Source organism: Zootoca vivipara, chromosome 1 (assembly GCF_965207765.1).
Source record: "Zootoca vivipara chromosome 1, rZooViv2.hap1.1, whole genome shotgun sequence".
NCBI lineage: Eukaryota > Metazoa > Chordata > Lepidosauria > Squamata > Lacertidae > Zootoca > Zootoca vivipara.
In genome coordinates this window covers 8,435,130-8,447,690 of record NC_142582.1, presented here as the reverse complement: position 1 = coordinate 8,447,690, position 12,561 = coordinate 8,435,130, and the positions used below count along the sequence as shown (strand labels likewise).

At 43.4% G+C, this 12,561-nt stretch overlaps 1 protein-coding gene across 1 annotated transcript in view; it reads left to right on the top strand.

Moving 5' to 3' along the window:
* Positions 1 to 12,561, top strand: part of PARD3B (par-3 family cell polarity regulator beta) — a 538,536-nt gene that overhangs the window by 437,434 nt on the left and 88,541 nt on the right. Inside the window, exon 21 of the mRNA XM_060281957.2 lies at positions 6,938 to 7,073. Within this exon, the coding sequence (XP_060137940.2) occupies positions 6,938 to 7,073 (136 nt within the window). The remainder of the gene's footprint in view (positions 1 to 6,937; positions 7,074 to 12,561) is intronic.

Here is a 12,561-nt window from a genome sequence, read left to right as displayed (position 1 = left end):
AGATTCTCAGGAATGAAGCAGACAAGGTACCTGAGGCCTGGCGATACATATTGTATGCCACTGATATTGAACTGATAACATGAAACAAAATAAGAAAATTCCTTCAGTAGCACCTTAAAAACCAACTAAGTTTTTATTTTGGTATGAGCTTTCGGGTGCATGCCCACTTCATCATATACACTGAAACAGAAGTAGCCAGACCCTTATGTATATTCAAAGGGTGGGGGTGGGGGTGATGGGAATGGGTGATGGGCTGATAGGAGTGGTAAACCTGTTGATGACTGTTAACGACTGTTAATGACTGCAATTGGTCTTGCGGGGGGGGGGAGCAAGGGCTGAGGTGCTAAGGAAAGCTTGATCATGTATAATGAGATAAGAATCCTATGTCTCTGTTCATTCCAGGTGGCTCCATGGTTTTAAGCTTGCTAATGAGTTGCAATTCAGCAACTTCTCTTTCCAGTCTGTTTCTGAAATTTTTCTGTAATAAAACAGCTGCTTTGAGATCTTGTATAGAATGTCCTGGGAGATTGAAGTGTTCTCCTACTGGTTTCTCTGTCTTGTGATTCCTGATGTCAGATTTATGTCCATTTATCCTTTGGCGTAGGGTTTCGCCTGTTTGTCCAATATAGAGAGCTGAAGGGCACTGTTGGCATTTGATGGCATAACACAATGTTAGAAGATGAGCAATTAAATAGGTCCTGAGATGGTATGTTGGATGTTGTTGGGGCCAGTGATGGTGTATGTGGCAGCAAAGTTGGCATCTGGGTTTATTGCAGGCTCTGGTACCAGTGCCCATGTTAAGTTTGGTGGTTGTATTATTGTGGGTGAGGAGTTGTTTAAGATTGGGTGGCTGTCTGTAGGCAATGAAAGGTCTTCCTCCCAGAGCTTGGGAAAGAGAGCTGTCATTGTCCAGGAGAGGTTGTAGATAACATGATAACATGAAAGAACGGCATCTGCTTTATGGAAGTGCCATTGCCACACTGAGGTGCTCAGAATGCTGTAGTATGAAATGCCATCTAATAATAATACAACAGGGTTAAATAATGCTTTCCCCCCCTCCTTCGTTGATTGCTTCCCCAAAACATTACATGTTAAATTAAACTTGTTTTGCACACTTAGCAACTACGATATGCAGATACTGAAGGAGCCTGACTGAGCCAGCTGGGCAACATCCATGGCTCTCCATGCTTTATCACAAAGGGTCAGAGGCAGTGTGCATGGAACATCATGCATGCATAATGTTATACAGTGGTACCTCGGTTTATGAACACCTCGGTTTATGAATTTTCGGTTTAGGAACGCCGCGGACCCATCTGGAACAGATTAATTCACTTTCCATTACTTTCAATGAGAAAGTTCGCTTCAGTTTATGAACGCTTCAGTTTATGAACAGACTTCCGGAACCAATTACACCCATGCTTCAGGTTAAGTACACTTCAGGTTGAGTACTCCGCAGACCCGTCTGGAACAGATTAATCCACTTTTCATTTCTTTCAATGGGAAACTTCACTTCCGTTTATGAACGCTTCAGTTTAAGTACTCCGCGGACCGTCTGGAACAGATTAATCCACTTTCCATTACTTTCAATGGGAAAGTTTGCTTCAGTTTATGAACGCTTCAGTTTACGAACAGACTTCCAGAACCAATTGTGTTCATAAACCAAGGTACCACTGTATTGGGATATCCATTTCTTGCTTGGGAGTTTGGGGATGTTTCCCAGCAACCCCATTGCCCCTTAGCCAGCTACTTAAATTTAGTTCGCATTCCTTTCTGTTGATCGTTGTTAGCAGATCTGCTCAACAAAGCACCCTAGTTTTGCTCTTAATGAATTTCTCAACCCAGTTTGGGTGCTTGGTCGTGGAATTATTTTAACTGGCAACATGGGTAAAGCTGTGACGTGATGCCTGAATTTGACCAAGTAAAGTCGTTTCTCTCAGGAAGGGGGCCTTGGGGCATTTTCCAGTAGGCCCCGGTGCCACAGGCTGCCCAGTGCCACCACCAGCAAGCCTTTGCATACAGAGTTAAGTTAGCTAGAAGACAATTGGGTGGGGAGGAAAGGTAGGTAGGTACCCCTCAGGAGACCAAAGGGCCAGAGGAGGTGGCAAATAATCTAGCAATGATGGATTAGGTATCGGTAGAAAATTATGCCAGTAATTGCCAGCTGTTTGTGCCAGACTCTGCCTCCTCCTGCCGCCATTTTGTGACTGCTGGGTCTCGGAAATTTTCAGCACTCTCAAGTGGGACCTGGGGGTAGAAAGTTTAAGGACCCCTGCTTTAAAGGAGATAAGATGGAGTATGCAGGCCATTCAATCAGTGATTTTGACAGTGGACAAAGACCAGTTTGACAGAATTGTGAGGGGTTTTTTATTTATTTTATGAAGCTCCACAGCTGGAGGTAGCGCCCAATTTCTTATTTTCTGTCAGTGCTGTGTCACTTGACAGAATTCTGTGAGTTTGGTGGTGCCTTTCCTGAAATGCTGCATGGCAGGCTTGTGGCGGCACAATGCTGCCCGTTGGAAGGCAGGGAATTTTGATTTTAAAACAGCAGTGGACATTTCTTTAGGACATTCCCAAGGGACACCCTATGCCAGACTTCCTCAACCTCAGCCCTCCAGATGTTTTTGGACAGCCTACAACTCCCATGATCCCTAGCTAGCAGGACCAGTGCTCAGGGATCATGGGAATTGTAGGAGGGCCGAGGTTGAGGAAGCCTGCCCTATGCCCTTTTAAATTGGGGTGGGGGTGGGGGTTATTGGGTTGTTTTTATTTTGATTATATATTTTGGAGTTTTATATTTTGATTTTGTTCTGTGAACTGCCCTGAGACCTTCAGGTATAGTTCAGTATATATATTTAATAATAATAATAATAATAATAATAATAATAATAATAATAATTTAGCCATAGAATTGAAGGCCCACCAACTTTAGGAGTTGCATATGAGCACGTGGCAGGACTACATCGAGTGACGTCAGAGGTCCGTTTAGCCCAGCATCCTGTTCTCACCTTGGCCATTTTTGTTTTTACAAACAAACAAACAAAACAACTTTTGGAGCATTTAAGTCACATCTGGGCTAGAGTCCAGAACTGCATGGGGAATGCACAATTCGTTCACTGTGCTTGGGGACTTAGACACCTAGTTTTTTTGGACTGACTAGTTGAACAATGAAAGTTTAGCACCAGGACAAATCAAAGGCAATTCAGAAATAGTGGCAGTGGTGGGTTCAATCATAGCGCGTCCCTTTTCCATTCCAAAACTGTAGTTTCAGGGCAGCCGTAAAAAGAAAGAGATAATGTAGCTCTCTTTAACCATCTTACAATTTAAATGCTGATCACAAGTCTTATTGATGCATTCCAGTGAGATTCTTTATTGTATAAATTTTTTAAGTATTATTTTTGAAGTTGGTATAATTCTTTTATCTTTCTATTTCAAGGTCTGATTTCTTTTCAGGACAACCATTTGTTCATCCTATGCAACTAACCCCCCCCCCCCCCCCGCATCTTCTCCATTCCTTTGCTTTAGAATTGGTATCTGATCAAATCCATATTTTTAAATATATGTATTTATAGGCAGATGGGAGAATAGGTTGCAGTCAAAGTATGATTTTTCGTGAAAATGTGAGAAGATGGTGGTCTTTTTTTTAATATTGCCTTATCAGTTTCTCTTTTTTTATTACTGATGACTTCATTCTGTTTGAATTCAATGCTTCGGTTTCTTTGGGGTAAACTAATAGATTATGTATGCGATATTTGCCTGGCCCTGATTGAATTCATCTGGTGAGTTTGAATGTGGTTCATATATTCATGTAATTGTCAGGAGCCAAGTTGAAATTCAGAACTCTTAAATGATGGGGCTTCACAGTCATTTCTTTCACATTGCTTGGGGACTTGAAATGGGGTGCTTCTCCCTGTCCTGACTCTGCATTGGTTTCTCAGTTCATAGTTCTCTCCCCAATTATATGAAACCTTTAAAAAGCCAGTACTTCTAACTATGTGGGCAGTTATTAAGAAAAACAACTCTTAAGGCTGTGTCCGGCATTTAATGTTTGGGGGATAAAATGGGGGTATACTGCCAATACTGACCTTCCTCAGCTTCCACCCACCAACCCACCCCTTTCAAAAGAATTTCACTCTTATTGTAATATGGAGCTTCGTAGCTCCAACCTGCAGCTAAATTGTGGGCAATCTGCTGGCGAAAGTTCATTCCAAAGCAAACAGCAGCTTGATTTTTTTATTTACAGTGGTACCTCTACTTACAAATTTAATGCGTTCCAAACGCACATTTATACGTAGAAAGAAATTGCAAGTCGACTCCCATAGGAATGCATTGGGAGAAAAAAATTGTAAGTAGAAAAAAATCCTATCTAAACCGCATCCAAGATGGCGGACGGAGCTCCATTCGTAAGTAGAAACATTCATAAGTAGAGGTACCACTGTAGCCCTTAGTATTTAAGACTCTGGGCCAGGTTAAGCTTGCAATTATCCTGCAGAAGGTTTCTCAGAAGAGGTTTGCTGCCCCACAAAAAAATGGCCAGTAAAGCCAACTTGCTATTCTGCCATATAGATTTGCCGACAGATCGTGTTTTATAGACGGCGCTTCCACCAAGGGCAGCTTCTCACATTATGTTGTGAAGACGACGGTGCCTGCAACCTCACCAAATCAGCCGAGTGTTTTTGCCTTGGTGAAAAGTGCTCTCGCTTACGGCAGTCAGGGCACCCAACTCTCACTGACACACTGAGCCCCCACTGCAAGCCTCCCCATTAACAAGGTTAAAAATAAAGGTTTTCTTCAGCTATGTTCAAAGCAAGAGAGAGAACAAGCAAGTTGTAGGTTCTCTGCTTAGAGAAGATGGAGAAATGCTATTGGGTGACAGAGAGAAGGCGGAACTGCTCAACACCTACTTTGCCTCTGCCTTCACCCAAAAGGAAAGCCATGCCCAACCTGGTGACAACAGAATAAATGATGTAAGGAGGGAGCTGCAGCCCAAGATAGGAACAGAGGTGGTAAGGGAACACCTAGCTACTTTAAATGAATTCATACCTCCAGGGGCTGATGAGCTGCACCCAAGGGTAGCCTAATCTCAGAGCCTCTGTCTGAGAATTCTTGGAGAGCAGGTGAGGTCCCTACAGATTGGTGGGGAAATGTCCCCAACGTCAAAATTGGGGGAAAAGAAGACCCAGGTAACTACCAACCAGGGAGCTTGACATCAATACCAGGAAAGTTCTTTGTTGTTGTTGTTGTTGTTGTTGTTGTTTAGTTATGTCTGACTCTTCATGACCCCATGGACCAAAGCACGCCAGGCACTCCTGTCTTCCACTGCCTCCCGCAGTTTGGTCAAACTCCTGTTCGTAGCTTCGAGAACACTGCCCAACCATCTCATCCTCTGCCATCCCCTTCTCCTTGTGCCCTCCATCTTTCCCAACATCAGGGTCTTTTCCAGGGAGTCTTCTCTTCTCATGAGGTGGCCAAAGTATTGGAGCCTCAGCTTCATGATCTGTCCTTCCAGTGAGCACTTGGGGCTGATTTCCTTCAGAATGGATAGGTTTAATCTTCTTGCAGTCCATGGGACTCTCAAGAATCTCCTCCAGCACCATAATTCAAAAGCATCATTTCTTCGGGCTGCACCAATAAATGACGGCGATCGCCTGGCTTACTAGCAGTACATGTGAAAAGGATCTAGGGGTCTTGGTGGACCAAAAGCTCAACACGAGGCAACAGTGTGGTGCAGCAGCAAAAAAACTAATGCTATTCTAGGCTGCATCAACAAACATATAGTGCCCAGATCAAGGGAAGTATTCAGGCGCTTAGTTTCCACAGTGTGCCTATATTATTTACCCAATGAGGCCTCATTCATCAAAAACTATTCCCTCTCTCTTGACATTTAATACCTACATTGGGCAAGCATGGGGAATGTATATATGGCATCCATAAACGTCGCTGTGAATCAAATTAGTTTAGTATTTTTATATTTAAACCCGCATAAGACAGGAAATATAAATCTTAGCCAGCTAGCAGTACTCCCCCCCCACACACACATACACTTTCATTTCTTTCTTTGCTTTATGCATCTAATGCAAGCTTAATATTACTGTAATTTAGAGGCTGGTCGTGCATCTCAAACATCACTGTCTCCTTGCTCCCACCCAACTATCTCTGAGCCCTTTCAACCACAGTGTTCTAACTGTGAACAAATTACTTCAGTAGCCAACCGAGCCATAGCAATCACTGCAGTCAAGCCGGGGAATTGTTTCATGAAAACACACTTTTGTTTTAAGTAGCAGGTTGAAAGTTAAGTTGTGGCAGGAACATTCAGGTCTTGTTTCAGGTTGAGCTCTGCGGTGACCCAAAACAAACTTGCAATGTAGACAGAGCCAAATGAATATTAACTTTTGTTCCATTTCATTTGTTAAATATTTTGCTTTCTTGAATTTGTAGCTTGGAGGCAAGGTGTAAACCAGGGGTCGGCAAAGTTTTTGTGGCTTCGGCCGGTTCATGGTCCCACAGATGCCGTGGTGGGCCGGCATGTGTGCGCACGCATGCACAAATGCTATTTCCTGTGCTCCTTCTGGCACGGAGGAGGCATGCGGAGCTTCCCATTGGCTGCAGGAGCTTCCTGCAGCCAATGGGAAGCCAGCCAGTGTTGCAGAAGGCGGTCCCCACTCTGCTCCGCGCCTTTTTATATAGCGAGCGTGCGGCGGGGGTACATGGGCCAGTTAAACGACCCCCGTGGGCTGCTTGTGGCCCATGGGCCTTAGGTTGCCGACCCCCGGTGTAAACGGTGCAAGCAGGAGCCCTAACTCACCTCCTTGTGCACATATCCAAAATGAAAGTTTCCACTACAACTTGAACTGAAAATGAATTCCACCTGGACTCTGCGCTCTCATGACGATGAAATGCCATCTGATGCAACTTATGCCATATTTTCTTCATTCTCCAGTGACCATTCAGCTGTTGGGACTGCAGACCGCATCCAGATGTTACGGAAGGAGTACCATCAAGCAAGACGGGAAGGCTTGCCTTTCTACGACGAAGAGGAGGGCAGAGGAAGGCCATCTGATTATGATCAGCACTGGGTAAGGTGCTCAGCTGAAGTCTAATAAGTATGTGTCGAGTATTATGAGGACAACATGAGAAAATTAGTTGTGTTTCCCAAATAATTCATTGAGAAGTACAATAGTCCCTTGACTTATGAATTACTCGACATCCGACGTTTTCTACTTACGAATGGGTCAAATGGCCGCACGCTTGTTAATTTTTCTACATTCGAACGGAAACCGTTGGAGCTTTTTAATGCGGTTTCCTCGACTTACAAATTTTTAATGTGGTTTCCTTGACTTACGAATTTTTCCAAATATTTTTTTAAACGAAATTTTTGACCTACGAATGTGCATTCAGAACGGATTAAGTTCGTAAGTCGAGGGACCACTGTATATGTTGGCTAGCCTTGCAAATAAGCCCACATAAGTTACTAGCCTGTGAAAAAAATTAGTAGCCTATTGGGGGCTGGCACCCTGTGATACTTTTAATAGCTCACACCTTCTGCCTGCTTACTTGCTCACCTAGATGGTGCTGTGTGTATTTACCTGCAGACAATTCGTTTTTATCTGTGGCTATAACAGAAGTTCTTGAAAGCAAGGGTGGTGTAGATTTTGGTAGCTAAGGAAGAACCAGTGCCACTATCTATGGTCTAACAGGTGAGCATGGCAATTGATATATTTCAGTTACTGTGTCGTTCTTCAGTTGGTTTCGTGTTCAGCTAGGCTAATTGAGATAGATGCATATGATGGAATGAAGGACTCATCCTCACCAGGGGTCTGCTGTAGTCATGTAGCATCTTTTTTACTGCCTCCCCACCCCAACTCGATCCTATATGTGCCAAGTTGCCACATGTTTATATGAAAGCAGGTAATGACATTTGATTTCCTTTCTCCAGAATTATGATCAAGCCTCGCTTTCCCTCCCCAAGTTAATAACTGCTCTGTGAAAGGCTTGGGGCCTTTCAGGGATAAACTGGCCATTATGCTAAGTAAGCTATAAAATGGAGTCCTTTTGATTGTGTAAGCATAAATGAGTATCTCTGCTTCTGTGTCCTGTGCTAGACTCTTAAATTCTCCCCAGTCTGAGACAACACTGGCTGTTCTCTTATCACATGGCAGAGGAGCGGAAATGACTGAAATTGTTAAAACAGTTTCCCCTGGTTTTTATGATGATACCTTAACATTGAAAGCTGTAAATACCTTCAGCGTATATAATACACCGTGGACTATTCTGCATTCTACGTCCAAGCATGTTGCCAAAACTAAAGCTGATGTAACATTGAGGCTGTCCTAAATGTCCACAAAGCAAACAACTTTCATGCAAAAGAGGCAGGGGGGGATTTTGTGTGGCCATTTAACATTTGGGAAGTTTTTGTGTTTCTCGTGGTTTTTGTGCTTTGGCTGCATTTTGTGAAACAATATATTGAATCCTTCTTGCTGGCAGCAAGACCCCAACTGCTTGCAGGTCATGCTGTCAGTGCGATGATATTACAATGTGACATAGACAATAAGGTATGTTTCTGTGACATCACAAAGCCAATTTAGAGTTGTTGTTGTTGTTGTTGTTTATTTCTACCCTGCCCATCTGGCTGGGTTTTCCCCAGCCACTCTGGGCGGTTTCAACAGAACATTAAAAACAGAACAAAACTTCAAACATTAAAAACTTCCCTAAACAGTTACAGGTAGGTAGCCATGTTGGTCTGACGTAGTCGAAACAAAATTAAAACAATTCCTTCCAGTAGCACCTTAGAGACCAACTAAGTTTGTTATAGGTATGAGCTTTCGTGTGCATGCACACTTCTGAAGAAGTGTATCTGAAGTGTATCTGAAGTGTATGTATCTGAAGAAGTGCGCATGCACACGAAAGCTCATACCTATGACAAACTTAGTTGGTCTCTAAGGTGCTGCTGGGAGGATTTTTTTTATTTTGTTTCCCTAAACAGGGCTGCCTTCAGATGTCTTCTAAAAGTCAGATAGTTGTTTATTTCCTTGATCTGATGGGAGGGCGTTCCACAGGGCGGGTGCTGCTTCCGAGAAAGCAGCATTTTTAACTTCTAGCCTCGCTGCTAATTGTCTGCACAATATATTATTGACTCTTATTTCAAACTGTGGAGTTCACCATACCCAGGTGTTGCTTCTCTCCTTCCTCTTTCCATTTGCTTGTGTTTCTTGCTGAACATCGAGCCCAAGGAAGAGTTACTATGAACGCAATAGCTAGCTCACTGCATAGTGACTTTTGGTAGGCTCTAACAGAGATATTCTTGTTGGGATTTCTGCTGAATAAATCAGTTTAACGTACTCCTGATGAAGTCAACCTTATTTGGCAAATATACAAAGTTTTAGTGCTTAGGTTTCTTTTTTTTCTTTTTTTAAAAAAGGAAACTATTCACCGAACGATGCTCGTAAATAACATGCCTGCGCTCCCAGGATAGATGTTTAAAGAATAATGGATATCCCAGCAAATAATCCCAGACCTGGTCAATGAAGCTTTGGGAGCAGGCTGCGGATTCCCATTTCTTATCAAACCTTGAAGGGCTTTATTACCTTGCTGAGGGAGCTCAGACCTGCGGCCCCATATAGTCTCCAAAGCCTCACAAAGGTCTCTTCTGGGTAATCCTCTTTAAGCCATTTCTATTAGGTGTAATACCCTAAGATTACTGATTCCCAAGGCTACATGTTTTTTGAGAGGAGAAGTTGTTAATCAAAGCACCCCAGATAGCTTTAAAGCTCTCAGTCCCTCGGATTGATATCAGGAGTTTCAAGGCTGTTTCTATTTCTCATTCAAATGCATTTGTGCTAATATTAACTTGGCGACTCGTAATGCAAGGAGGCTGGCCGGGAATCACACTCGCCCAACCTCACTGGCAAAAAAAAAAAAAACTCAGGCGTTGCGTTGATTCCATCAACTGCCCAGGTTCTCCCAACTGTGGTTGCTATTTGGTTTGGGAGCATGTCATATTGAAAATTAAGAGGATCACAAACGTCTCCTGGAAAGAGGGAGAATTCCACACAGAATCATGAAGTTGGAAGGGGTTCAGCCCAATGTTCTGCCAGTGCAGAAACCGAGCTCTGCCACTGGAGACCCGGGCAGCCTCAGCGGCGAGAAGAATCGCCTTGTGTGTGTGACAGCTATGGCAATTCCTGGACTGTCAGAGTTTGCCCACAGTATTGTCGACTTCAGAATATTGTCTGCGGCGATAGGGCAGTTGATCATTGGCTGGTCAAGGGCTGCTGTTGATTGGCCGCTGCAGTGACATTTTGACTGGTGATTGGGAGCTGTTTTTTTTTGTGAGCGATGAGTGTGATTGAGACTTTCTGTCTTGCGGGTGAGAGGTTTTGTGCAATCTCTCTCTCAAAATAAACTGTGAGCCATCCTCCCCCAAAAAAGCTCAACAACTCTGGGCTATTTTCCCCTAATTTTCTTAATTTTAAGTCCCCAAAACTAGAGGGTGTCTTATAGACGGGGGCATGTTATACACGGAAAAATATGGTAAATCCCTTAACAGCCTGGGACTAAGTTATTTGCAGGATTGTGTTTCCCCAAACCTGCTGGTACTCATTCCATCGTTGTAAGAAATCAATCTTCTAGTGTGGCGGCATCTAATAAATACTGGAACTCCCTGCCTGTTGACTTCAGCCAGGAGCTTTTGCTGTGCTTTTTTTGGTGCCTGTTTAAAACATTTTTGTTTAGGCAAGCCTATTCAGACGTGCAAGATTTACATGTTGTTGTTGTTGTTGTTGTTGTTTTGCCTGCCGTTGATGTCAATAATTTAGTATTTTAAAGTATCTGCTTTTTAACTGTTTTCATCCATAATTCAATTATATATTTTCTTAGTGACTTTCTTACAATCGAGCGGTATATAAATTTTGTTGGTGAGTTGGGAAGCACTGTGAGATACAGGGAAGGGAACTATCCGGCATTTACAAAGCTAAGCTGTTTCCTGTCCCAGAGCAATGTCCTCCATTTTTGAAGAAAGCCCCTTCCTCCTATTTAGCAAAAATCCCCTTAGCTTCTGGTCTAGACCAAAAGTTAATCTTTTTAGTAGATCTGTTTCTAGGCTATACCACTTCAAACTGCATGTGGTGTCCCATATATACAGTGGAACCTCAATTGTTTAACGCTTCAGAAATCGAATGTTTCGGCTTTCAAACACCAACAATGCTTCCGTTTTCGAACACACCTCGGAAGTCGAACAGCTACCGAGGCGTGTTTCTCTATTTTTTCCCCCAATGGACTTTGCCGACCGGAAATTCCACCTCGGTTGTTGAACATTTCGGAAGTCGAACGGTCTTCCAGAACGGATGACGTTCGACAACCGAGGTTCCACTGTATATGAGATTGTTTGCAGACAAGTGGTCCACAGTTGCATTTTGAAGTAATACAGTTCAGGGCGTTCCAACTCAGGAACTTGCTCTTCGCATATAGACAGTAAAATTCCTTTATCTGCTCCTGCCCTCCACTTTTGGGGATTGGAACAGAAACTTGCCTGTGGCAGCTCTGGGCTGCCATCTGTCCCTCATTACTCATCGTAGGCCTTTCTGTTGGTACCCAACATTCCTCCTGTCAAACTTCCTACCTGCCTGGACTAAAGGCACTAGCTTCCAACACAATGTCCCATTTCTGGCCCCCCCTCTCTCTATATATATACACACATACATACAGTGGAACCTCAGGTTACGTACCGTCCTCCTTACGAACGCTTCGGGTTACAAGCTCTGCTAACCTGGAAGTAGATGCTCCTGCTTGAGAACTTTGCCCCGGGATGCAAGCAGAAGTCGCGTGCCAGCGGCACGGCAGCAGCAGGAGACCCCATTAGCGAAAGCGCGCCTCAGGTTAAGAACAGTTTCGGGTTAAGAATGGACCTCTGGAACGAATTAAGTTCATAAACGGAGGTACCACTGTGTATATTTTATTTTATTTTATTCATTAAATTTATATACTGCCTTTCCTCTGCATATCTCAGGGAGGTTTGCAAAAGAAAAATGCAACATAAAAGTACAAAATACATGACAGAAACAAGAATAAAACACACACAAACCAAGAAGAATAAAACCCCAACACCCTCCCCTTCCCCTCAACACCATCCCAGGGGTGGATTTTGCTAATGTTTGGTAATATGGCATCCTGAGTGAGGCCAAAATTTGGTGCCCCCAAAAGGATCTTCTCAAATATGGATCTTCTAAATTTTGCACGCCCTCGGGAGTTAAACTGAATTTTGCACTAACATAATTCATGTAGATCACTGGGCTACAGGCTGCTGGGAACGTCCTTGCAAACGTTTTTTCTCTCTGCTGGTGCTGCATCCAGCTGCAACCCAAAATTTAGACCCTGTTTCTTGCTGCCTTTGTATGGATATTCCCCCTTGGTCTAGCCTAGACCATGATCACTAGCAGACAGGCTACTTACAACTAGCTTCCCCTCCCTGGGAACAGGGACTGAGCAACAGCTGACTTGTTTCCTATAAGAGAAGAGAAAAGGCTAATTCCATAATTGTGATTAAATTGAAAACTTACTGCAGCTCCT